At 52.3% G+C, this 27,692-nt stretch overlaps 1 protein-coding gene across 1 annotated transcript in view; it reads right to left on the reverse strand.

Annotated features, from left to right (window-relative positions):
• Positions 1 to 26,750, reverse strand: part of LOC131208815 (AT-rich interactive domain-containing protein 1B) — a 34,196-nt gene extending 7,446 nt beyond the window's left edge. Inside the window, exons 1-2 of the mRNA XM_058201715.1 lie at positions 26,682 to 26,750; positions 12,365 to 12,449 (exon numbers count right to left, since the gene is read on the reverse strand). Of these exons, the coding sequence (XP_058057698.1) occupies positions 12,365 to 12,449; positions 26,682 to 26,750 (154 nt within the window). The remainder of the gene's footprint in view (positions 1 to 12,364; positions 12,450 to 26,681) is intronic.
• Between the last annotated feature and the right edge of the window lie 942 nt (positions 26,751 to 27,692).

The raw sequence follows: 27,692 nt of genomic DNA on the forward strand, positions 1-27,692 counted from the left end.
GAGCCATAAAGCTGGTCGGTAAAAGCGTCTTTAAAAGCGCAATGTTACTGTTACGGCAGACGGGCACGCTGCCCGGCTTAGTGTGTAGAGGTTCTATTCTGGACCATCGATCACAATTCGCGAAGAAAGCCACTCGTCGAACACACGGGCACGCCCCCATGAGCCCCACCTGTTGTGGTCCCTTGGCGCTTGGAACTGGAACTTCTACAACCCACCCTGCGCTCTTTGTGTAACAATCCGCGTGCCCCGCGCGTAGAGCAACAAAGGGTACAATAAGAAGGCCGCACCGATACTGCGCGGTTTTATCTGAATATTCAGTTTCTATCGGTGAATAATGCTGCCTCCTAGAGAGCTCCGATGGTTTGGCTTGCAAATACGCGCCGGAGCCACGAGACAATGTACACACATAACGGCCACACGCATCATGCATTTTCAAAAGGATCACCACCATTCGCCGGGTTCTTCGATGCCTAATTTCGTCACCACGCATCGTCACCACCAACCGACCGACCGAGGACGACCAAAGAAACGTCTTTTGGTGTTGTTGTTGAATAATTTGCACACCAAAACCGGTGGTGGCGCTCTTTCGTCCGTCACGGTGTTCCTAGACTTCAAGGGAAAAAAAAACGCGTAGGAGCATAAAAAACGCCAATGCCACCGACAACAAAATAGCAATCTTATTCAAATGTCAAAGTATTTATGTCGTGCTTCGTTGCGTTCAATACGTGACTAGATCTCGTTCCCTTTCTGCCTTCCTTCTTGCTTGATTTGGGGAGCCAGCAAAAAAAAACCCTGCGACCCTGCGCTCGAAGGATACGGGCGGACCACAGAAAATAACAAGGCAAGCTGTGCTTCTTGTGATGTGATGTGCGCTTTTCGCCACCATACTTATTTGTGCTTTCTGCCCAGCTGAGCATCGGTGAAGGCAGTGGGCCGGAAAAAAGTGATATAGGCAGGCAGACAGTAAAAGTGTCTCCGGCCCCCGGACCGATTCCAGGGAGGTGACGGCGGCGGCGCCCGTGAATATCACGCTCGACGGAGTGCATTAAGGAGAGAGTTTCATTCCAAATTTATCCACCAAACGAAAAACAGGTCCACCACCCAGCCTTCTTCAATCAACGCCTTCACGGAATGACAGCCGATGTCAAGGAGTCTACCGGAATCTCAACCTGAAAATAGAATTTTGATGGGGGAAGTTGGTGGAAAACGTGCCCAGTTACTTTCTCCCTCGGACCTCGCGGACAATTCGGTGTAGCATCGGACATTTCTTCCTGCTGCACCGCACAGATGAAGCCTGAAACAAACACTAATCGCAATCGCTACAGAACTATCGCGCACCCGGCCAAGCGCAACAGACACGTCGAGGGACGTCGTCGGCTGCATGCAAATATTCCGCGGGACCCGCGCCCGCCGATTCCTCGTGTCGGATCGATGTATGTAAATTTTTGCGCGAGATACGACTTTTTCTTCCACCCTGGAGGGGGGCCGTATACTACTCACTTGAGCGCCCTGTGTCCCTCCGTACCAGGAGCGATCTACAGTCTCACCCTCCGGTAGAGGTTTACGGACTCGTTCAAGGTTAGGTTTTCGCGAAACTATTCCTACCCGACTGGGGCAGTTGGGTGGAAGGCCCCGGCTCCACCACCAACTAGTGGCGCTTGAACAGGGCGCGAGCGTTAAGTATACTTGACGTAAGTAAACACCGCCACACTCGCTGCTTCCCGGCCGGATCCCCGTGCGATAAAGCGACGTCAATGTGTACGATCAGACTCTATCTTGATTCCAGGCAATTACTTCCACAGGCGATGCTGCTCGAAGAGTGTGTTTCCCGGGGGTGTGTTCCGGAGATCGCGAGACTTCTAGAAGCGTGAGTACGGCAGCGTTCGGAAGCTGTGCGGAAAAAATGGCGTCACTCCACGTACGGAACAACTAGACATCACCAACAATCGGTGGTCCCACCATTACAACTCCGCGTGCCTTCTGTCGCTCGGACCGCCAGAAGAAGATGAAGAATTGTTGACAGTCCACAGTCCGCGGGTTCCACCGGCGCGCTAGCGGCGAGGGCCCCAGACGACATGCGACCGCCAGAGCAATGGAAATTTCCTTTCCATTTTGGAACCATTCTTATCGCTCGGCTGTTCAGTCACGCTGAGCCTGTCACTGCCGCCCGCCACCCTACTGGCCAACCGCTCGCCCGGGCGACGAAGATCGGATCGGGCGGTTTGCTGAAAATTTTGCTCAAATTTCATCAGCTGTTCATCGCGGAGAGGGGGGTGCCCGGATCTATCAACAAAGTCTTATCGCCGGAGACGCCAAAAACAACAGACCATCCTCGGACGGGCCCGGGATTGTTTTCAAAGGGGCGCAAGAAATGCCCCGGCGGCTGCGACTGCCGGGGTCTTGATTGACACGCATTGGCACAACAGCAAACCCCACTCGGGATTTTATTCGCTCGCCCCCTATAGTGAACAAAACAAGGCTGCGAGGGCCGATGCGGGGCCATTCAGTGTGTAACGTACACACCGGGGCCCTCTCTAATCAGCGGCTACAATCTTATCGCTGGCGCAGCTCGCTAGAGTAATCTCGGGAGCAGTCGCACGAAGAAGCACGAGAAGAAGACGTTAATCTATATTTAACCGATATACCGGGGGCCACTGTTTACGATGTCCACCGCGAGCGGAAATGCGTCGCCTGCGGCTTCCTTGAACCTGGCCTAGAGCGGACGTGCCCCTTCAAACCTCTCCCCGCCGGAGAATTGATGCGCGACACCAGACAATAAGGCACCTGGCGAAGCTTTCCGAAGGCACCTGCCGAAGCTTTCCCCACTGTGGGGGGGACGTTGCGAAAACAAAATGGACTATCAAGAAAAAGGCCGACCGAGCGACGATTTCGAAGACAAAACAGCCCCCGCCCACGTTGGCCGATCGGTCCCCGTCCGATGGCAGATAAGTCCGAACCTGTTTTTCAACTTCTTATCGCAACCCAGGGCAGGGCCACAACCAAGCCCCGTGGGGTGTGCCGTAATGCTGTGCTTTAAAAGCGATTTTCGAACCCCGATCGCTACGGATGGAGGGATCATGTGTAGTGCAGGGTTTCAGACCCTGATGATCACAACTGGACGCATTTGTCAAGCATCTTGCCCTGAAAGTTCACTATCCGTTGACCACTGGCGAGCGGTGTTTTTGTTTCCAGTGCTTTCGTCGAGAGGGTGAGACGCCTTATCAACAACAACAGCTGATTTGTCGGCAGCCAAGATTGGAGGCGCCTTAGCCCGGCCACTTAGCACCTTGGAGGTCGCGTATCTACTTCCTCCGCGCTCATTATCGTACAAGCGTTAAGCAGTAGGGTGATACTCTTGTGTTTGCACAGAACCGGTGTGGCCAGACACGAAGCGGTGGGCTGGAAATTTATAGCCAAATTTGCACTCAAAACAAACGTAAATCCGAGACACAACATAGACAGTTCCATCTACAGTTCCATCTGCCAATTTCGCACAATTTGTGTCGAGGTAATGACGAGAAACAAAATTGAATATAATATTGCTGCAGAAACTGCAACCTTGTTGGCCACCGATCGAATGTAATGGGTTCGACGCCGATCGAACTTTTCTGGCAGTGCCACGGGCCACCGAGGGGCACAGAATTAATGTGACCATTCACTTTCGACGATAATTCTGACCGCTTCTCCCGGAAAGTTAAATGGTGCTTGTCCACCGGTTCCATCGGTATCCAATAATGACACACAATGGACACACGCGGGCCAGGCTTCACTTTTTTAATGCGCCAAAGCTCCGACACATCCTTAAAGGATTTTTATTACGTTTCTGGGTGCCACGCCGAGCCGCTTCGGAATATCGATGATTTACCGACCGACCGACCGGCCGAGGCTTATCCGATTATGCTCATAAGTGATTAATCCACGATTTCGACATTCATTATGATAAGTGTTGCGTGTGTCCGCGCACCAGGCAGGGAGCGATTGAAAGTATTTGGGGTGGCTGAAAATTTAAATAATGCCCCCCGCATATCGATACTGACCGCCGCCGATGCTGCTGCTTATCGAGAAAAATTGTGTCCCCGGCCGGTGGTGCTCGATTTGCATCGGGTTAATTTGAATGAACACAATTTGCGAATGGCAAATATACGGTACACAACGGGCCTGTGTTACTGTAGGCGGATTTAATGAGATTGTCCTTTCATAATCGAATGCTCTCGGCGGCGGCGGGGGAATTCTTGTTCTGTTTGTTTATTTACCTTGCTGTAGGCCGAGAAAGTTAAAAATATGATTTTATTAAATAGTAATCTCAACCAGATCAGTTCATTTCAAAGTTCGACACAACGACGACGGGTCATCAGCACCAATCGATGGACCTTTCCTCCGGTCACTGGTGGCACTGGCCAATCTAACGAACTGCCCAACGTACGTAAGGGCGAAACAAGAGTGCTTACAGCCCCACAACAACCTGCTCTCCTATGGCAACGCGGACGAGGACAAAATATCTTGGCGCGCATAACATTGTGGCATGCAGCAGCAGCACGGCCACAACTTTGTCCGGCTGGGGAAGGCTCTTGTTGCATCACGCAACAACGAGGAAAGGGTTCACTGTGCTTCGTGCATTTGTCCGAACCACAGTGTGCCATCCCTCGCAGCACGAACAAGGACGTGAGACAGGATGTCGATGATCGGAGGACGCGAGCCCCAATGGATGTGGCGACATGGACACATAAATATTTCATCAGTCTACACTTTTATTACAATTAGAGAGGCACAGACACACGGGCAGCAAATGGTCTCGGGCGAGCTGCTGGCACTCAGCCGCTGACGACAGGGATGATGGAGACGGATTTTTGCATAATCCTTCTGAATACGGTCTGAGTCACCGAGTGACCGGACAGAGGCCAGACAGTGACACCTCTGCGAAAGGGACGAGGTCCCTTTCCATTGTGTGTAGTGTAAGGAAAATTAAAATGCTGACACCCATCAGCGTTACGGTTGAATACTTCGACAGTACCCGGTAATACTTTCTTGCATAACCTTGTTTTTCCGTAACACGGGCATGGTAGATGTGTTGTTGAAAAATGTCAACCGAATCGGCACGATACACAACTCGTGGTCTATTAATTTGATTCGATTCGCCCGCTCGTCAACATTTCACTTGGGTTCCGCTTCCGGCAGCAGATGGCTGGCCCCACAAGTCGTTGTTTCGTTCGTCAGCGCCACAAGCGTAAAATGTCCCCCACGAGAACAGGGAATTTTATGAGCCGCGAATTTCGCCTGCTTTCCGCGTACGGCCTCTCCGTGGAATCGTTAAATGCCAACCAGCCAGTGCGCCAGTGCCAGTACCTTGTGAGTCTTTGTGGGAGGAAAATCTTAAACATCACAAAGCTACGGGGCGCGAAAAGGAAAGATGTTCAATCATAAAACTTTTAACTGCCTCCACAAACCATACATTACTTATATGTCGGGTGTGCTAATGTAGATTCGCGCTGGAGTCAGGGGCTTAACATATTCGGCCGAAATGTGGCGGCGCGCTACAAAGTTTCGTCCGCCAGAGCTCGCGATACTAACAATCCGGCTTAACGGTTCCACGTGGACCGAACTTTGAGCTTCATTCATTTTTACATGATACAAAAGTTTTTTCCCCGGCTCTGCTTGAGGTTATAGAAGGAGAGGAAAAGTACAGCTAGAGAGTTACCGAGACACAGGGCGAATCGAAGCTAACGTTGAAGAGGGATATCGAGCACCGAGGCAAAACACACATATTGGCCTGACGTTAGCTGCCTGCGGAAATTTAATTAACTTTCGGTTAAGTCCTTGACCAGCCGGTGGGTGGTGGCTCGGGACAGCCATCTGTCGGCCAGTCGTCCCGCGGCCCGCAATGGTACATCTGCGGCGATTCCCGGGTCAGAAGCAATCGATTGTGGAGCCCACTTGGGGTTTCTCTTTGGTTAGATTGTTTCGAGCGAAATACATGGTGTACGTTCTATGGCTTTCTTTTTTCGGACAACCCGCCCCACGGCGGAGTATGTGTCACAGTGGAACGAAAAGTATCGACTTCAACGAATGGAGGCTTGAGCAAAGTGGCGCAGTTTGCACCGTTTCGATTCCTAGGTGTCCTCTCTCTCACACTCTCTTTGCCTGTAGGCTCTTCTGGGTGTAAAATCGATGGTGGATGCCTGTCATTTATTAATAGCTTTCAAGACCACCCCAAAAGTCGTGTCCAGCATAGATAACGGAATGGAGTGAGGTGCACCACCTTAAACGATCTTAATGAGAATGTATCGTGCTTTAATCGATATTAATTGAGAGATTTAAGCTTTCTGCGTCACGGAAGGCACCCTCCATTCAGGGCCAAAAAATCTACGCTACAGGCGAAAAAGCTGTCAGGATGTAGCCCATGGAGACGCCCAGTCATTCACGCCTCTGCCCCGTCGCTAATCGAAGTTGGCCGTATCCTGGCATTTATTAATAACGCCCCGAAGACTGTATCGTGACCAAAGCTACATCCTCGGGCAGATAATGTACGGAGAGCAACACGGAGCGGGTTCCTCGGTTTATAGCAGCACCCGTTCGTTCGTTCAACTTATCGGTTGCGCCATGGAAACCTTCGCCGCGAAAGTCATCAATTTTTCGACGTAATCACCACCGCGTTACCTGCGCTCGTGTGCAAGATTGTACAAGGTGACGAGCGAGCGAGACCGAGCTATGCGAGTGTGACTCGGAAGAACAGAAAGAGAGACAGATGGCGGGAAAGAGAGGGAGCGAGCGAAGAAGCGTCCCGGGATTGTGTACGAGGTTTCCTGAAGATCGAATCTATTTTTAGATACGCAAACCTCGGGCCCTTCTCCTTCGCAGGCTCCACCACCCACCGTCACACGACACGAATTATGTAGCCAATTCCAGGAACTCGATCCAATCGGCCCCGGGCCAGCATCCGGGGAACTTTGGAGCATCGAACGAAGGTCTGTCAAGCAGAGGGAGAGAAAACCAAATCAGATGAATTGGTTTCTCACTCACTCGCTAAACGTGTCCCGAAAAAAGAAAACGGTCGAAGCAATCTGTTCGTCCGTTTCTTTTGTCTCTTTTGCTCCCTGTTCGCTCGGTCTCGGTCTAACCTCTTGCTGCTGCTCGTTAATGGCCCCACCATTCTCCGCTTGTGAAGCCCCCCGAAAGGAATGTGTTTACGATAATACACGCGAAAATAGCAATAAAAACGAGTTCCCGGCCATTTGGCATATGAAGGAGGAGGGTTGTTACGACGACGACGGGGCCGGGGCGACGACTTTGGCACGGCTCTTCGGGAGCACACACTCATACACACGCGCGCGCGCGCATAATGCACATTCCCAGCCACACACCACGGCGCGACCCCGTTGGGGATGATGGGGTGCTCTGTTGCCAATGTTTCGTGTACTGCTGTGTGGCATCCGCCCGGTCCGCCCACCGACCCCGCCACCCCACCACCGGTGCTCTGGTGGAGAAATGTGAATGAACGAAGGGACGCATGCGCCGTTCCGATGATGCTTTCGCTACGAGCACGGAGGAATTTTACGATATCGCAAACCGCCGCCGCCTCCTGCTCCACCGGTTCCCCGCGGCCGCTCACGCTCCGTTGTCATTTCCGTCCACCGCTTGTTGGTCACCCCTTCGCCGACCAGGGGCTCGTAGCACTCACGGCTAGTCACTCATCGTGTTTTCTACGGTCACTCGCCGCGTACATCTCGATGGCAACCGCCGCGGAGGACGCGATCCTTCAGCGCACTATCAATGAACGACGCCAAAGGAATTCATCGTAGCATCGTGACATTTTCCGGAGCAGCCGTGAGCGCGGCACTCACGGCACAAAAAGAGGCTCACTTTTCCCGTGTGCGTCAGAGAAAATGATGGTGTATTGCTCTTAGCGAGATGCAAGATGTGCATTCTTAACGCTGTGCCCTCTCGCTCGCACTTTTCTTGCCACACAGCTAGTAGTTTTTACTATCGTGGCCACTACACTACGCGCGCTACCTTGCGCGAAAGGCAGACTGCCAAGGAGCAGACCGTCTTCGCACAGAGTGCCGCCGGGGTGTGTTCGCGATTCGATTCCATTCCCCGGGGATTGCCTTATTTTTTTAAACGTATTTTTTTGTGACTGTCCGCAATCCAACGCAAACGAAAGCCAATGAATCTTGAATGAACGCTTGGTGCTGCGTTCCAGTAACAATCCGTTCCCGTGGCCCATCGAAAACCCATCCCATCAATCAACGGCGGGGCTCTCCTCGACCGACCGAAAACGGAGATAGCATGACACGGGGTTGCTTACGGCCCCTTCTCTCGCCAAGTAGTTTCTAATAATATCTTTGTCAAATCACCATTCAATCACCTAAATCACTTCTCTCTGGTCCGCCGCTCGTCGGGTTCGCCGAAGGCTTCTTGGGATGTTTATTTTAGTGCACGACACGCACCGGGTGCGGCCACCGAAGAAAAGCAGCACAAAAAAAACCGCCCATCCGTGGGCGATGAAAACCGAGTCCAAAATGGGCGAAACCCTCACTCGGAGAGAGATACAATTTGTCCTGCCCCGAAAGCTGAGGAGGAAGCTGAAACGGATGCGCATTCATTCTACTTCGCATTCGTTAACTAAAAAGGTGATTACAAACACCGGTGGACCGGCCGATTGGCGATTTCTGGGTCGTAATCTATTACTTTCCGGCCTCACAATAGTGGGAATCCGTGAGAGTGGGCGAATGCAAAGCACATTTGAGCCTGCCCCCGACGGATCATAAAACCCCGTAGATTGTCATAAAAATGATGCGATTTGCAGAAAACCCGTTTACGAAACCCATTAAATCGCAACTATATGGCCGCAAGGATTATGGAAACATAATAGCAAATCACCCGGGGGCCCAGGCCAGGATGGTGTCGTTCCCGGGGGCGTCCTGTGTCGGGAGGGGATCGGGTGAGGAACTTCATTACAACCCTTTCCGTCGTCGTCGTCAGCGCCGCACGCGCGATGCCAGAGTCGGCAGTCGGCTGTCGGCCTCGGTCGGTCGGTCGTTCTTTCGTGTCCTTGAGATGTCCTTCCGTGCCCAAAAAGCTAAAACGCTGTAAAACAAAGACTGTAATCTTCTTTTACGTTTCCAAGTGACATTTAACCCCGGGGAAAACCCACCCGCAGCAAAAGCAGGCCGACGCCGGGCCGGACGGACACACGATTGATACACGTCTTGATCGAGGTCCGGCCGCCTCCGTCACACGCGGGGCAATAAAAAGCGATCCATCGAAATAGAAGAATTGCTTTCGAGGCCATTATCGCTCGTATATTTTATCCGTCAGAGCAAACTGAACGTCCAATGGAAAATCATTTTTCACCCGAAACCCCGTTTTTCCGTAATGGCCGCCGTGCGTTAAAGCACTGCGCAGCTACTCCTGGCGCCAGGATGAAGAAAACTAAATCATAATTAAAGGCAATTCGCACAAGGAACCTGCTCGGAACACAGAGCCCAGCCCTACTCGCTGGCCAATTGGGTGCCAACTCATGATGATGAAACCCACAGCACAAAAGTCAAAATGATAATTCCTTCCTTCAACCTCCCCGAACGCCTCCTCCTTCCAAGGTGCACACAAATCTTAATTACGAGCATCGTACGCCGGGCGAGGGCACAGAATAGGCCACGCGGCCTCCTGACGTACGAGTTACGAGTATCTTCCGCCCAACTCCGTGACGCCAGTGGTGAAAAGAACGATTTGCTTGCTTCACCTTCAGCTGGCGGTCACCACCGGCCGGCGAAAAAGGACAGTTCCAAAGACAGTGTGTCTGTGTCCTCTCTGTGACTTTTTAGTCACCCTCGGTAACCTCTGCAGCGGCAGCAATGCAGCAACAACGCTGGCAAGAGAGCGTCGACCATCCCCGAGGCGCCCCCGGAACGATCGGTTGGTCCTATGGTGGACCAACTTTTAGACAGTCTCTTCAAATGCATCGTGTGCTGGGTGGTGGGGAGGAACCGAGCGTCTCGGGTGGCCGGGCCTGGTGTAATAATCCCAACAGTATGGCCCCACAGTAGTCTCTATTGGGCGAAGAGAGTGTTTCGGACATTTCCTCTAATTGCAGCAAATCAGCGAGAGCTTCACGGGGCCCCGCCACTGTTCGGGACAGTTCCGCAGCGGTCGTTGCCGGACAGCGGCGCCGGACAGTGGGGGGGATACAATTTTCCGCTGAATGTCAAATACATCCGGATAACGACCTCAGTCCGGCCCGCCCCCCGCCACAGCTCTTTTTCCTCTTCACTCTCCAGTCTTCCGGAACATCGGGGCATCAGGAGCAGTGTAATTTTCACGCTTCCGTTGAGCTGATTTCGGCGAGCAAATTGTTTCGCCAGCCATTAGCTACAATTACGCCCCGAAATGAGTTTGTTTATTGGAGAGAAGCACTTCGGCATCCGCGCTGCTTCGCCTAGAGCTCGGTGGTGGTTGCCGATACCGAACCCGGTCGGGGCGATGGACTTGGGATGCGCGCACTGTCCGACTGATGCAGAATGCTGGCTAAATTGTGCAGATTTTTGACATTTTATGCGAGAGCCTCGAAGCAAGTGCGCGAGATTGTCGGAGCTTCAAACGGGTGTAGATTTAAGAGACACTTTTTCATAACAATTCACGAATGACCCCAGTCCGAATGGATCCTAATCTCGAAGTTCGATGCAGCGAAGGACTACGCTCAGTCAGGTCAGTGTCAAAAAGCAACAACATTAAACCCTGGTGGTCGCATTGGCGTGAACAAATCTGGCAAATCTCTCGTCCGCAAACAATGCACGAAACGGGAAAAGTGTAAACCCGTCACAAAATCGGTTGCAGAGCAAATTAACAAATTGACCATAACAGTTGACTGCGCCTCGGGCCTCTCTCCCCGGCTGGAGATTCATTCGCCTTGGGATTATTATTTAAACGTCATTCAACCCCGCGCGGCCCGACCCGACCCGACCACTAACAACCCCCATTAAGCAGCGCATTTTCGCGCCGCCTTTTTTGCCGTCATTAAAAAATAACTGCAAATGATTGCGAATAATATCTATTTCTTCCAATTCAGCCCAATTCAGCGCCGCGGTGACGCGCCGCCACCACTTCTCCGTGGTCGTCGTAATTGACACCAAACGCCGGCTTCGTCCCCCCTCCTCGCTTGACCAGGTTATGGGCCCGTTGTTTTTATACCGTACGCGATCGTGAACCTCTCAGCAGCAGCAGCAGCAGCTGATGGGGCGCCGCCCCAGGCGGGGCCGTCGGCCACCGGTCGCCACCGCAAGTTTTTTGACATAAGCTGCAACGCGAGAAGGCCGGCTTTTTGCCGTTTCCGATGCCGTCAGCGTTTATCTTCTTCCCTTTCCTGACACGGTCGGCCGTGTTTTCCTCTTTCCGTATCGTCGTTTTTTTTTCCTTCTTTGTAGTTCAAATTGTTTTCTGCTTTCATCGTTGTTGCTCTCGAAAGAGCTGCACCAGCTCTTGTCACACACAAGCCAGGCCGCGGCCTCTATATGTTTTTGCTTTTGCTGCTCACGCCACCGTTTTCTATTTCCGTGAATCGGCGTGAAAGATGAGTGGCGGTTACGTTACGCGATCGGTCGGTGGTGATGATGATGCACGCGCGTTTATTGTTGTTATTTCGGTCGGGTCACACGCAGCAGAAATGGAGTTGTGCTAATTATTAAACATTGGCAGCCGATCGGAGGGTTCTTTATCTAATTGGTTTGTTTGTCAAAAGTCCAACGGCGATCAGAAAGGGGCACTCGTAAGCACGGGGAGCATGTGATCGTTAATTTAATTTGAAGCTGGCTCCGGATAAGGCGGATGAGTGGCGTGATTTTGGCCCACCGAACTCCCGTTCATATTACTCACTTTTTGTGCCAAGCCATAACTCCCCGGCCGGCGTCTTACACGGGGCGGGGCGAGAGTTCCTCCCGGGGGGACAGCTTCGCAGCCGCACGTGCCGCACAAAAAAAGGCCCAAACGGCCCCACTCTAAAGAGGCCACTACACGCCAAAAAGTAACAAACCAGACGCGGAAACCTAACGAAACGACACATAATAAAGTGCCTGCGCTCCTGCGCCGCCGGTTGCTGGCCGCGGCTCTGGACTACGGCAAAACGTTGCAGTATCGTAAAACCTGAGAAGCAACTTTCTCGAATGGTTGTTTCTTGGGGTTCTGCCCTCGCCCCCCGCGCCCGACTGAGCCCACCACTTGGGGGGCTGAGTGAAAAAGTTCTCAGAGTGAGTCACATTGGCCGTGGCCGCGCACCGTATCCGTTTTAAGAGAAACGAACCCCGGGGGCTGTGTGGCTGAACAAACAGAAAAAGTATCGCGAGAAATTATGATAAAAAGGTGCAACGCTACTTACTTAGCTCCATCTCGTGTTCCTCCGGTATCAGGTCGTCCTGCTCCAGGTCACCGTCGGACTCGGTGCCCGAGTCGTGCCCGTCAATCTGCAAAGAAACCGGCAGGGAAGCGAGAGAGAGAGAGAGAGAGAGGGTTCAGAAAACGGGGAACCGAGAGCTTCGGGGGAAGACGTTGCGCTTACTACTGCATAACGAACGAAATTTCTTCGCGCACGCCTCACTGCCTTGGATAATGGCCAACTCGGCGGAGCGCATGGGACCGCCGCCACCCCAAGAGCCTGCCGCGTATTTGTCATCGCGTCGTTGCTTCACTACATTTCCTTTCGTTCAATTGGGACCCTCCCTGCCGACCGAATGCAAGTAGTAGCAGCACTTCGCCGTTTCCTTATTCTAATGTCTAACGGCAATGTGTAAATGCCAAATTAAATTGTGTTGGTGGAACTCGAATTCGTTAAGGGCGGTTACGGGCCCCGCATGCCACACCACGGTGGAGGTGGACCCTAATCAAATAAATTCATAATTCATTCGCCAAAAAGGTCTTCCTCGGAACCGCTTAGCACCTTCTTCACTTCACGCGGCGCTCTCAAGACAGGGTGGCCGGCTAAGGGTGTGGTAATCAATTTCCGGACCAAGGACGAGCTGATGGCCGGTGAAAGCGCAACATACCTGGGAGGGCGGCCGATTTGACAACACCCTCTGGGTGCTGCACCCAAGTGTTTGACTATCATCATCATCATACAGCATTCTATTACTCCCCACGCAAGTATTTATATTTCATTTTTCGGTTTCGGGTTTTGTTTGTTGTAAGCTCCGGGGCGACCGAGACCGGTTGCCGCGCTCGCGTAGTGCGGCCACCCGTTTTTGTGACTTCCTTGGACCGCGGCAGCGGAAGAATGCGCCAGGGGAACCGGACGTGGGACGGGAGAACCAGAACCAGTTTGGAATCTTTTCCTTTACGCCACGCTCTTCTCGATCTTTCTCTCTCTCTCTCTTTCGATGTGTCCGACGAGGCCAGGTTCTCCGGTTCTCCAGTGTCTCCGGTGGCTAACGCGTAAACTTCGTTTGCGCAAGAACCGACCCCGACAACGCCGACGAGAACACGTTCGCTTTTGTTTCCGCTCTACACTCGCCGCGTTGGTCCCTCTCCTGTGCCGTTTTCCCTTCCATCTCTCGATGACTTCTATTTCACCTTCCTTTCGCTCGTGACTTGACCACCCCTCGTGGCTTCGGGGCTCCTGCCACCCCGCGGCCAGGGCAGCGGGGGCCGGCTGAAGTGGCTCGGTGCCCCACCATGGTTGTGTGCACTTCGTTCCTGCAAGACTTCCATTCCCGAGGTGTTTGTCTGGGGGTTGTCTGTTTTATCGTGAACCCCGATGCAATTGAAACTCGATCGATTAAAAGTCCGCCGCCCACGATAGGCGTCATCTGTTCGGTTCCGGCCCAGCCAGGACACACAAGATCAGTGCGCCAGAACCTCCACAGTTGTAAACGTAAGTGACACTAGGTTACCGCGGTGCTCAATTACTTCCTTAAAATTGGTGCGAAGTTGTACGTTTTAACCTCTCTCGATCTCGATTCTCTTTCGAAAGCGAGCGAGAGAGTCGCCGCCGTGTAACAACTTTGCCGTGTATCGCCGTAGTACTACCGATACGGGATATAGTTGAGACACTGCGGGCAGTACCCTTCGAACAGCAGATCAGGTTTGGAACTCCAGAGCGTCGAGAATCACATTCCCACGTTCACACGGCACGGAAGAAATGGGTTACCATTTTTGGGATAGTTGTCACGCCACCAATCACCGCCAATAATGGGTACACGTTTATTGAAATACAAGAATTCCAGGTGGTCTTGCCATTTGCGAACGCGAGGTTTCTCACTTGCACGTCGCTGAATTTTCGATCGCAACCTGCAGACGGAAAGCAGTGAATTCTCATTATTGGGCCACTGCTCTGCGCGAAACATTCTTCCAACGGCTCAATCCCAAAAAAGACCGTTGCCCTGGGAGACCTGTCAGTACCGAGGTGACATATGCCAACCCAAGCAATTAAACGTCACTCGGAACAATATCGAACCCAGGACTGTATATGGTGTCCATTCGTTTATTCAAAACCCTCAACGAACGTCCAAACATTGCGTGTTCCGACGGGGAAAGAGACAGAGAAAGGGTCCCAATAGACACACCATTCCGTAAATGTTTACAGCCAGAGGGCTGCCGCTAGAGAGGGCCCCCGGAGGGTCAAGGCTAATGAGCTTGTTGGCCCACCGCTGCTCCTGCGTGTTGGCACTTTCGATTCTCCAGGGGACATTTACGGCCAACTTCAACCTCCGTCCGTTCCACTTGTGCCCGCGGGTGGAGCAAACACTACATCATTGGCCACACCACTAAAGCGGCAGAGGAGGTGGTTCTTGTTTCGCTGTGGAACCCCGATTTTACTTGCCAAAGCACCGTGACGACCAACGGGCGAAGAATGTAGAACCCCGGAGCACACTCAATGATCCATGTAAATGGGTTAACAATAGAGTGGGTGGGTGTGGCCCCTCAGGGGGAGGGCTTCGGACCGGATCTCACGCATCTTTCACATCGCACATACTACACTCGAGCTCGAGAGGAAAACAAGACTTGAAACAAGCCGTGGCGCGGGATCTCGGGGTCGATGGATCGTACATTATAGTGATTTGATCGGAATGCTCTGCGGCCCGGCTCGTTCACGACCGATCCAAACGATCGCCACTCACGCATCCGAAGCCGAGCGCGAAATGATAATTATGTTGGGGCCGTACGTAAACCGCGCACCAGCATTATGCGGGAAGCGTGAAATAAAAGATAGGCGGAGAAGCGGCCTGTGCGCACCCCGGGAGCGAATCTGCGTACGCCGGATTCCCAAATGGGCCCCTCCATCATTATTATTCTTGGCGGCGGCGGTGTAGGTTGTTTGTGGGGGTTATTTGAGTCGTATACATAATCTATGCACACACGACGGATGGATGATGGTTCGACGAAAATCGATAATCGATAGTAATCAATCATTTCAAGTGCGAGGCAGCGAGTGGCACCGACCTCTGAACATTAGTTCAAATACACATCATTAGAAATAATCACACCTTCGCTTCGGGGAGTGATTTTGGGCCATTTTTTTTTGTTTTCGCACAGAGCCCGCTTCCATTTCAAACTTTTCTCTAACAAAATTTTCGGCGACTGTCAAAAAGTTAGTGAAACTACTTTTGCAATTGCGACACGATCGCAAAAATGGCATCAATCAAACGTTGAATTGCTTCCCTATTTGGGACCCCACGGTGCACCACAAAGCAGCCTGATGAATGAAGCCCAGAAAACCTGTACTGTTGCTGTGTTGCGTGTCGAGAAAGGGTTCCTCTTCTGGCTTCCGGCAATTGAATTGCATGCACAATTGCATTACTACACAATGCAGTGGCAGTGCCACGCTCCGTCTCCGTCGCTTCTAATGATAAAGCATCGCACGCATCACACTTTTCGCATTCCCGCACACAATGATGCCACGGCGAGAAAGGCTCACGGCGCGTTCAAGAAAGGGCCACCAACAACTAATCAGTGCAACGGGATGAGGTCCACATCAATGATGAAAGTAGGGCCAACCGGCGGAGACGACCAACGGACGGGGCCTCTCTGGGCGAGAGCTATGCTAACCCGATTGCCACCCCGCCCCACCCACCCCATTCAACTGTCAAACGGGGCCGTGTTTTATTCTGGAACGGAATGGAGAGCAACGCACCGTTCGTTGCTCGCGACGCGGGGGGGCAGCGCCGCGACCGGTCTAAAAGTGTGAAGTAAAAAATAAACATTGCAACGGCTTAAAATACACGCTGACCTCCCTTTCGCCTCCGTGCGCCCTCGCCAAGGGTGTGACGTAAAAGAACGAGGTTTTCGCTTTGCATTACTCTGCACCAACACACGGCCGATGATGCTGAAGCACCCTGTGCGGGATTCCTCTCCCAGTCTCTCTCTCTTTCGCTCTATCGCTCCATTGCTTGCTGTTTAACTTTTTCATTCATCTCTCGTCCCCACCGTGCGGGCATACCACGGGCCCCCACCGAGGGCCCTTCCCTGCGCCGCCGTCGCAGTGTTTGCACATTTTTATTGTTACGATTTTTTAAACTGTAATTAATTCCCTGGCAGCGTCGCGCATTTTCCGGCGTTCTTCTTATGCGCGGCCTGGTGGCTGTGATGGTTGCCATCGCACACCATGTGTTTGGCTCCTCTTTGGCCATTTGCTCCGCGTGTTTCATATATTTGTGGTTTCTTTCCTTGCGAAACATTCCTTCTGGGGGCCGCCGCCGCCACACACTGCACTCGGAGACTTTTTTCCACCTCCGAACCCTTCGAACCTCCGAGCACTCCGCGCCGATGGCCAAAAATGGTCAACGACAAACTGGGTGTGTAACGCGGTGGTGACGAGCATGCTTTTTATGCTTGCTGACGGCTCTCTCTGCTCCTCTGCACCTCCAGCCGCATTTCTTCTGTGTCACTCTTTCCGCACACACTCATCAAGCGCTGCACTGCTGCGGTGAAGAATAATATTAATTTCGTTGCCTGATGAGTTGCGGAGAACAGTTTTGCGGGCAGCTCTGGTTTCGGCCTCAAAGGCTCTTTTTGCTTCGGCAACCATAACCTCTCTTTGCGGTGGAACGACGGTTGACAGCTTGTAACTCTGCGGTGCTGTCAAACACCGCAAACTACCGATCAAGTACTCTTAGAGAAGATTGTTGTTGTAAGCGTTGGGTTATTTCACTTGAGGATAGCTCAAGGATTACAACAACGGTTCCTTTTCGTGAGCGCTTCTGGTTCCTCCTGGTGGGACTAACACAGGTACAGTGTCATAATCTAATCCTAATAATTATCTTCTCTTCACATAAATAATAAATTTCAGTGATCATTCCCTCATATTGTTTTGGCTCGTGAACGCCAACGAAGGCTGCACTAAGTGAGGTTAGCTATGGGTGATTTTGTCGAACAATTTGTACCAACAAACCAACCTCAGCGCAAGAGAGTGAAGAACAAAATGTGTCTCCGTTCTTGCAGAAAACTGATATGTATTCATCGTGCGGCAACACACGCCACGAGACACAGGAGCGCAACAAACCAACGACGTGATCTGCAGGAACATGCGCATATCCAATTCCAGCCATCGGCATGGAGCTTCGCGGCGTTTTACTATTCAGCAGGGAGCCGCCGGGATTAGAAATTCTAAATATTTTACATACAGGCGTTGGGGAGCGATTCATTTTGCTGAAACACTGTTCGCCACGGTTGGACCTCTTTGTCTGTTACATTATTCAACCGAACCAGCACACTTAATGGTTCACGTGAGGAGCCCGAAACTATGTCAGAGATCAGAGAAGAGCCTGGCCCTGCGCTGCCCGTTTAGGCAGTTACAGGTTGGCTGGCCCGCTAAACGTTTCGCCATTCAATTTAAGGCTCGGCCCGCGGATGACGAAACATTGATGGCCCGGCCCGACGATCGAATCGACGGCCACGGAGCTAAACTGGTTGAAATTGGTGGTTCTACCGAGAGAGACTAGGCTCCTTTCGCTTGCTTCGCACGAATGCGAAGTGCATTCTGGTCTCGAGTGGCCTCCATTGGCAGTGGTCCCTACCCCTATCCCTCTTTCCCATCTTACTGGAACCAGTCGCCCAGCTGTCTTGCCAAGCGTGCGGACCGGCCGCGCATTCTCGAGACAAACCAGTTTCAGCAGCAGCAAGCCCCCCTCGCGAGCAAGCCCATCTTGGGGCAATTCGAAACATTCGCGACTTGCGTCGCCGTACGGGGAGGCCTTAGAATCTTCCGGGCCCCAAGGACCTCTCGCTCGCACGCTCGCTCGTATGTCCCGCAAGGAATGCCAATTGATAAACGCAGCAAGAAGCCGAAGATCGGTCCGGTCAAGAAGACCCAAGAATCGACGCGAATGGCCGGTGGGAGAGAGTGAAACATAAATCATGAAGTCAATCTCCTGCGCCCATGGCAATCGAGTAGGGCCCAGTTGTGGCCAGTGTATCCCCAACTCGTCGGTGGTGAGGAGGACGTGGAGCAACCTGGGGGCCGGTGGGGGTAGGTTGGTTGATTTTCTGGTTTAACTCGTTCCGCAACCGAGAGAGGATACTCGTCGGGGCCGGTTTCACCGTTTTAGAGGTTATGTTGGGCGCATGTACTCGATCACGATTATGTATCGCCACAGGCCAATTGACTCTACCTCTGAGGTTGTAACGGGGGGCCACAGAAAGGTGTGGCCGGCGTTCCAGGAACCGCAACCCATAATCTGCCCTTGGCTGGGGTGGGTGGATATGTTGGACCCTAGACCAGCGCTAAACGCTCGTTCTCGGGGATCCCGGTTCTGGGGGGAGCACGCACTGCCCTCATTGCACAGCTCCCCGGCCGGACTAGACCGGTGTGTGAGATGGTAACCGGTTTGACCATCCTTCTCCCGGTTCTTCATTTTACGGTAACGATTACGCGGAGCGCTACGCAAAGAAGAGCGCAGAAACAGATACTTTCCGATCGCGTAACATACCTTGGGCGCGCTTCGTCGTGATCGAGGACCGGCCGGGGGCTCTCGCGCTTGCAGTTAATCTCTGGCGCGCTGTATGTATGTAGAATATGATCAATCGGGCAATACGGGTCACGCTTGACGAGGATGATCTTGGAGGTAGGATGGCCTGGAACTGCCACTGGACCACCGAACCCACCGGAGTTGGGTGCGGTTTCCCCGGTTTCGTTTTGCTGCGGTTCGGGTTTCGGTGATTTCGTGGAAATTTACTGTGGCCAGAAACGCTCTCTTTCGCCGCGAACATTCCTTCATCAAATTGTTCTCTGTCCCTTGTTCCAGCATAAATTTATTACATTCTCGCCAAACAACGCACACTACCTCGCTAGAAGCGTGTGTTGCATTTTATGATTTTTTCGTACCCTTGTAGCCACCACGTCGGGTGGCGGTTCTGGGACTACTTTTGGTTGCGTATGTGTGCTTTCAATTGTTCTTTGAAAAGCTGTCGCCACCGCCCGGTGCCCTGCGTCCAGGGGATGCAGCGAAATGTTGCTTTTCAAAAATCGATTCTTCTTGACCACGGTCACAACATAAATCGTCTTTTCGTTCCACACTTACGGAGCGAGGCCGAAGAGTGGGCACATTCATGGGTTTAAATCTTTGGCGTTCGAAAATGATTTAATAGCAGTCACTTCGGGGTGTCCCCCCGGCGCAGTTGCCCATTACGATTCTTGCGCATGCCCCGCGCGCTGCGCCTTAACCGCCTATTTTACGGTGCCTCCTGTCCACAATGAGGTATGTTGTGGTTTCGGGTTGACGCTGGTTGTCGATCGAACGGGGTGCTTCAGAAGGCAACGGCCACAACATCAAAGCGTTTCTTACGGTTTAGAACACCAGCCAGAGGCTGAATATTGAACTTAATTAACCGTAATGAGTTCCGGCCACCGAAGCCAGGTCCTGTTCTCGCCTCCATTAAATGCGAAGGCGTCCACCAAGTGTATGTCTGAACCCTTTCCGGGTTGACACTTTTTCGTGGTTCATTGGTTTTCTTCTCACCATCCGGTCGCTCCTCTCATCAGCGCACTCTCCTGGGGCCGATTTATTTCCGATCGAAAAGCCTTCGAATGTTCCCACCTGGGAAACACTCCGCTGCGCCATCGACGGCATCGGAAATCGATCGCACCCGCCCGCACGCCCGACGGACGGCGACCTTACACACTGGGCCCCAGTGAGCCCAGACCCAGACTGGGCGTGTTCCCTAGTCAGTGATGCCAAGATGGAATTTAAGCGATTATGTCTGCCCCATTTGTGTGTGCGTTAGGAGCGTTGTAACGAAAAACATGCCTTCCCGAGAGAGCGTCCTCCAAAACTCACAACCGTGACATTCACCACGCTCTGGCGGTCACCAGTGGACACACCGGGCAGCAGTACGAAGTTTGGGCAAAAATTGCCATCACTCCGCACACTGGGCTCCCGAGTCGCCCCGGGGGGCACCGAAAAGGATAATCCCATTTTCCTAATATTCTCCAACGAGGATTATCTTAAATTTCGCGTGACACCGGCCGAGAAGAGTTCGTCCAACACACGCCTCGGATTCCGGAAAGTGGAATATGGATATCGTGCGTCCGGGAATATGCTGACCGATTATTAATTTCAAATCAGAAGAATGATCCATGTTTAGTGTCCTTTCATGGCATTCAAAACGACCACCATTGCTAACGATATTCACGGGGACACTCACACCGGGGCTGTCAAGCGGCGGCAGTAATTGACCGTATGACGTAAAAGATGGAACAGGACGACCATCCAAAACTGTCAAGCATCGAGTGATAGGAGCTTCGAGTTTCAAGCAACACTTCAAAAGTCTCGAGTAATGATGGCAAGAGATCTGACGATACCCCCCGGCACTGACGGTGCTGGGCTGCTGCTTCTAAAATTGGACGTGGTCTTCTGGACCACCTCTATGGCCACAGAATCCTGGGGCACACCACGGAGAACCGGCCACGGCTCAGCCAGCCCGGTTGCTTTCAGTAAGAAATAATGAAGATGAAGCTGGCGGACTATCATTTGACCAGAAGAGCAAGAGAGAGAGAGAGAAAGGAAGAGAGCCTTACAAACCGACAGCGAGAGAGCGAGAGAAGGAATCAGCTTCCTGGCGACTTGAGTAGTGGTGGTGGCGATTCATAAAAAGTAAAAACTACGCTCCGCACGGAACTGGAGCATTACGGTTGTGTTAAATGGCTGTGAATGAAATGGGAGCCGCTGTTCGACATCAGCCGCGGTCCGGATCCGGGGAACGCCATCACGTCGACGAACGCGCGCCGGTTTCGGGAGAGGTGTTGGGTTGTAAAACGACCGCACACCACCGCAAACGTCCTTCCTCTCTTTGCTTCTGACTCTCTCTTTCTCTCTCGCTCTCGCTCTAGCGCTGGCATTCGCCCCGGGAGGGACTAGCTTTGGAATAACATTTTCTACGCCATGGCGTAGTATGCGCAAAGCGCAGCGGCGAACGGTCCTTGCTCAGCACGAAGACGAACCGACGACCGCGGTGTACTACTCTACGCGAAGGATGACTTTGAGGTCTCCTGGAGAGGTCGGTTCTTCAGCCCAACAGGGCTCGTTCGTCTTCCGAAGGTCTTCGTACGCGCTCTTTACTACGCTACGCTCTACGCTAGGCGCTACTCTACGCCAAAGGCACCACGAGCAGATGGGCTCTTGCGTGGCCCGCTTTTCCTTTCGCTACCGTACACGGTCTTCCGGATGTTTTCTCTCAGACGCAGACAGCCCGCGACTGCGGAACACAGGCGCTCTGTGCTCGGCGGGCGTTCGGCGTGAAAATCTTCAGCGAACGGAACGCGACCGCTTGCCGACCGACCGTGGCCCGTTGCTGCCTCCTACGGTCCCGGGCGGGCGGGCAACGTTGTTGCAAGAACGTGCCGAGCGTGCCCAAGAGCAGATTGCAGCCGGATACGATGACGACGACGGAGAACTGGTACCTTTTTCGGGCCCCTAATGAGAGAAACCGAGAGTCGTAAATGTGTAATAGGACCGCCCCCCGGCGCTGGGCGGTGGTGGTGGAGCGACAATCTACCCCCATCTGTGGGTCCCCGGGATCTGTCTTGCCAGCCAAACTGGATGCGGTACTACAAGGTCACCAGCACCACTATCGCCAACGCCGGGATGTGGATGTGTCGGCCAGCACCGCCCCCCTCGTTACACTGCGACGACACTAGCGAGCGAGTAATAATCCGCTCTAATCCTTCATGAATGTTCCATCAAAAGAAACTCCATCAGCGATCCCTCTTTACGCACACACGCCTTCCTGCGGCTAATCTAAAAAGCGCCTCCATCGTCTAGTGTCATGCCTGAAACGGTGCTTTTTCTGGTTGATAAATATTTGATTCACATTTCGGGGGAAGTCATTTCTGGGTGCAGCTGAGAGTCTCCAAAACCGTTTACACTCCACATCTTTGCCATCTGAGGCGTGCAAATCGCTGGAAGAAAAATAAACTGCCATAGAGGGATCTGAATACGATGGGAAGAAACTAGGAGTACCACAAGTGTCCCCGATCGGAAGAACTCGATTAATGGTAACTTCTTCTATCAAATCTTCGAAACAGGCCATGACCACAGGGATCCCGCAGTAAACGTCCATTCCTTTCTCGAAGAAACTTTGAACGCATTCGGAACGTAGCCTGTGTGAGATGGCATGATACTTTTCAAGGGCAATCCGTAACGACGGCGTGCGCACATCCGCCAACGCCTCCCACAATGTTCAGTATCCTCGCGGTCGATCGTCTTATCGTCGCAGAGAGAGTGTTCAAAAGGGAAAAGCTTCAGCCTGCGAAAGACCTATCTGCTCGAAGCCCTTATTTCGGCACCACGGTAAAGAGCTGTGGGGATACTTACGGCGCTAGGAAATAAGCCTGGCATCTCGCAGACCACAGCAGCCGCAGTAACGCAGCAGGACGAAGGCCACAAAAATGTCGAACGAAAACACCGGTATTGGCACGGACTCACACTACACACTCGACACTTCCAAAGTCACCTTCGGCAAACAACAAAGACTAGCAGCAGGCCGTGCCTTTCGCTCCTTCGATCGCCGTAGTCACAGCTGCTCTCTCGCTCAATTTCGGCTGTTCTCTCTCGCTTTCTCACGCACACTCTCGTTAACTGCTTTTCCTGCTCTATGTATGCGTATTTCTGGTTCCCCGCACGCGTGGCACTACTATCGGTCGGTTGGTGTCCCTTTTAGTCGCCTAGTTCACGGAATAAAGGACCTTTTTCTTTGCACACACCTTTGTCTGACAATGCCAGAGCACGGCCACCGAAGCGCAAATCCTCCCGACGAGGAGGTGAGCGGCCAGCTGACCCACACACGGGGGTGGTTAGGAAAAGATTGTTTCTTTATTGTTCCGGATCCTGAGCTCTCTGAGTCGCGCTGAAGCACTTGCAACCAAACTGGCAGCCACGACACGGCGCAAGGATATGCAAGGATATCGGAAAAGATCTAACGAAGGAAATGTTCACTTTGCACTCTGCCCGCCGCTTCTCTCCCGAGCGCGCGCCTGTCTTCTCTCCGACGTTCTCTCGCTCTATTTCACTATCTCTCTCGCTCTCGTTCTCGCGCGTCCTTTATCTAGGAATTTTATTTCTCACCGGATTTCACACTTTCCCTTTCGATCCGAGCTCAATGGCCGGTCTGGCCGGTCCTACTGCTGCCTGCTAATGATGAAGAATCGATTGAAACGACACCTTTTGTCGATGCTAGTGCGATTTGGGCAAACCAAAAGGCTTCAGGATCTACAACGCGGACGTAAGACTTGGGCCTAATCTTAGCAACCGCTGACGTTACCGTTTTCCCAGTCGCCAAAAAGGAAAGCAATTCGCCTTGCAAAATGGCAGTAGGAGAGGCAGCGCGAATGAGCAAGAACCACACAACACTGCCCGAGTTCTCGGCACACTACCGAAAGCGCCTCAAGAGCTCACCAGCCCGACGAACCATCGACGATGGTGTGACGTTGTTCTGACACAACCGGATTTCAGTGCCTTCCTCGTTTTGGGACGGAGTTTTGCCCTGCCGCTTTGCGAGAGAGCGGTTAGTCGTCGGTGTAAAAGTGTTACGGCTTGCTGGGATGCTCGCCGACTTTACCGATTTTCTTGAGCGGTTCGGTGAAATTAAGTTTTAAGCTTCGTGGATTAGCATCGTGGACGAGCAGCAGAAGAGGTAGTAACCAACAGCAAGCAGGCCAATGCTTTGCGTGGGCTCCGGGGTAAATCGCTGGGGCTCGGTCAGAGATCGGCAGTTCTTTCCTTCTCCAGCCACAGCGAAGCGGAGCGAACGATAATGCACTTGGATTGCGCACTTGATTCTGTCACGACGAACGGTCGAAACCGTACTGGCAGGACGAGCCAGAAAGTTGGACCGTTCTTCGGGCTTATGGCCGTTCGCTGGTGAGCCTCCAACTCCATCCAACTCCAAAAAAGCACAGACGAACGAAGTAGCTCTCGTCGTCCTGCTGTTACTCGGTCCGACCCGTTTTACGCCCGTCCTTGCTCATTCAACTTTTCTCGGTCACTCACATTTTTCCCGTCCCACACGCGCTCGGGCTGTGCGGATGAATGTCACTGACTCGGCGCACTCACGAGTGCAATCGCCGCGGCGCCGTGCACTAACCAACACAACAAAGGATCCCGTTTTCAGAAGGATTCGCACGCACGGTTCCTTCAGGAATTGGCCAGTTTCGATGTACATTTCCTCATCAAACGGTGTAAGGGCGAATGCCAAACGATTCTGTAACCTGCTACTGACTGGTATAAAACAGAAGCTGTCTCTAGTTTGAATATGATGACTATTTTCTGAGTTATGACGGAAATCTTTCAAAATTGCATGTTTTTCGAGTATTACCGGAACCTTCCAAGCTATTACATAGCCAGCTATTGCATAGCTCGTGCGCGGCCAATATGATACGTTTCAATGTATTACACAAAATAAAACAGAGAGAGAGAGAGAGAGAGAGAGAGAGAGATGCCACAAACGTACAGAAAGAGAGAGATGCGACTCGCAGCCGAAAGATTTCTGTTCGCGATCAAATGACGGGTCGCAACATGTTCTTGCAAGCCGCACAGCGCGAAGAATGACCATGCCAAAAGTAGCCGAGTGAAGAAAGAGTTTGGTGCGTGATCAAGACGTGACCTGTTCTTCCAACCACACAGCGAAAAGGAGAGGTACGAGAGAGCAGAAACGCCATGCCAAGAGTCGGAGTCTGGCAATACTACAATCCTCATGTTCAAGATTTTTGGCCATTCTCAAGGCCAAACCGTAATCATTATACTATCATCATTAATTTGCTAATATTATTTACATTATTGTTTCCAGAAGAATGTAACACCCCATAAAGAAACGGATGTAGCTGAAACGCTCAAAGTCGCTTCAACAACAAGCAGGATTCGGGACGTTTGTGAAAATTTTAGTCATTATTTAAAGTTCATTGCATATTACACTGAGCTCCGGTAGTCTACCGTAACGCTGGCTTGGACAAAGCCAACGTAACGCGCGATAGTAGTGGTGTATCGGGCTCCCCAATACTGTCGCGCGTCGAGCACGATCCTTTTTTATGCTTTGCTGTGTCATGCGCGTATCGTGTCGGTTTAATGAATGTGCAAAACTCCACGACTTTCACTCTGCCCGCAACACACACGTGCAAAGAAATACGGCGAGTCGAAGGACACGCTACGTACGGACAAAGTAGTAACAAGTCACTCAGTGTTGCCGAAGGAAAAATCTTCAAAATGGGTGTAAGTTCGAGGGAAGGAACAATAAAAGGTAGATTTTCTGAGGCACCGATAGACACGACCCATCGTCCGACGCAGACCAGTAGTAGCCACTTCTAATGAAACGGACTAATGTAGGGATCATACGGTCAGCTGTATTTAATGGATAACCGATGCTCGGCTGCAAGAACACAGTGACTGGTTGAATGGAATTTTCATTACCATTTCATAAACAGACATCCATTTTCCGACATGGGAAAGTGCGTCAATGGAGATTCCTTGTCTACGTCGAATTCTAGAATAAAGTAGCGCGTTGGGGGGGCTCGTGCCCCAACACACCCACACTAATGGGGCAAAAGTTTAGTTCATTTCTCATTCTTGCTCGCAGTGAGCGAGAGAGAGCAAGCAGTGAGATGGGGCTTCTCACTAATGCGATACTAGACCGTCACTACTACCACTCAACGTTCTTCGTACTACTTTACTCGCATAACTCACACATAGGTCAGGACCACAAACGCCAATAAGACAACCGGGAGCGAGCCCCGCGCAAGAAGCAGAACCCATTGCCGGTGATGCTGGCGCTGACCAGCCCCGGTTCCCCGGTTGTAGCCACCATCCCCATCAACTGTGCCAATGTCGTTGTGTCGACTGTACGTGCGATTTTGTGGAGAAGAAAAAGAAAAATGGCGTCCAAAGTTGAAGACTATTGCCCAAAACAGTAAAGTCGCCCAGGTGCCGTTACTAAGCCCTCTAGCAGCATAGGATTCCTTGTCATTAACTCGCAAAACGACGCAATGTGCCTACCATTGCCCAAGACCCTAGCCTGAATTCGCATGCCAATCGATTGGAACGCTGGGTTTTGATTGTCCCCGGCACGTACTTTTATCAGTGCTGTTGCCACGCAGCTCGGCAAATGTCCTTATTTAGCGCGTGCTGGAAAGTTAGTAGAAACATGTTGCCCATGACAACCGTGGCGCGGTTGCTAGGATCAGGGACAGAGGAGACACCCCCACTTACCCACCCACTTACCTTCTCATCGCCGTGGTTCTCATCGTTGATTGATTGTGTGCGAAGCTTGTGCGTTAGATACTTGAGCATAGTTTGGTTCGCACCACCACGTCTCCTTTGCGACGCCACCTTGCACCGCGTCCTCTTGACTCCGATCCGATTCTCCGATGATCCCGTGGATCGGTTCCGCCGTTCGCCTCCTCCACCTTTTCCGCTTTCTCCGCTGTTCACCGCCGTCACTGCCGCGCTGTCCCCGGGATGCGATACTTATTGCCACGATTTTCACGTCCGTTCTCCACCACGTCGTCGTTGTCGATTGTGTCACTCACTGTGCTGCGCCGCGGGCTGTGAACCGTAACCGGAAACCCCGGAATCCGGAAAACAATCGAAAGTCCACTCCGACGCTCCGTGCCGGCTGCAACACTCGATCCCAGTTTCTTCGTGTGCCACTTATCTCGTACCACCAACGGAGGGCTCGGCTCTCTGCATTTCCGGTCGCCACTTCTCGCTGCCGCGGATAAAAATGTATTCAAAACATGTAGACCCCAAAGTTCCGATCGATTCGCAGAACTCCCCAGCACCACCGCCAAGCAGGCCGCGATAACCAGCGAAACGCGAAACCCTTAACAACCTTTTCTTTTGCCCAAAAAATTGAGGAATGCCAGGACCAAAACTGACAGCTCACTGGAAATAGCTTCGCGCCACATCAGAGAGCTCGCTGTCGTCTGTCTCGCTCGCTCCACTTTGGGGGGTCACACTCTCTCTCACTTTTGGATGGAGAATGAGTGAGCGTGCCTTCTCGCTCTCCCGCGTCGCACTCTATCGCAGGCCAGCGGAGCGAAGCAGACGGAGCGACTTGCAATAAAAGGTTATCGATTTTTCAATTTTCATCCCGACCGAAGCTGCATTGCACTTTGTTGCAACGGGCGACTCTTGGCGGAAATGGGGCTGGTTCTACGGTTTGTAGCCTTCACACATTTTACGAATTGCCGCAAGAGGTGTACTATTTTCGACACTCATCTCTCGCTCTCT

Source organism: Anopheles bellator, chromosome 2 (assembly GCF_943735745.2).
Source record: "Anopheles bellator chromosome 2, idAnoBellAS_SP24_06.2, whole genome shotgun sequence".
Classification (NCBI taxonomy): domain Eukaryota; kingdom Metazoa; phylum Arthropoda; class Insecta; order Diptera; family Culicidae; genus Anopheles; species Anopheles bellator.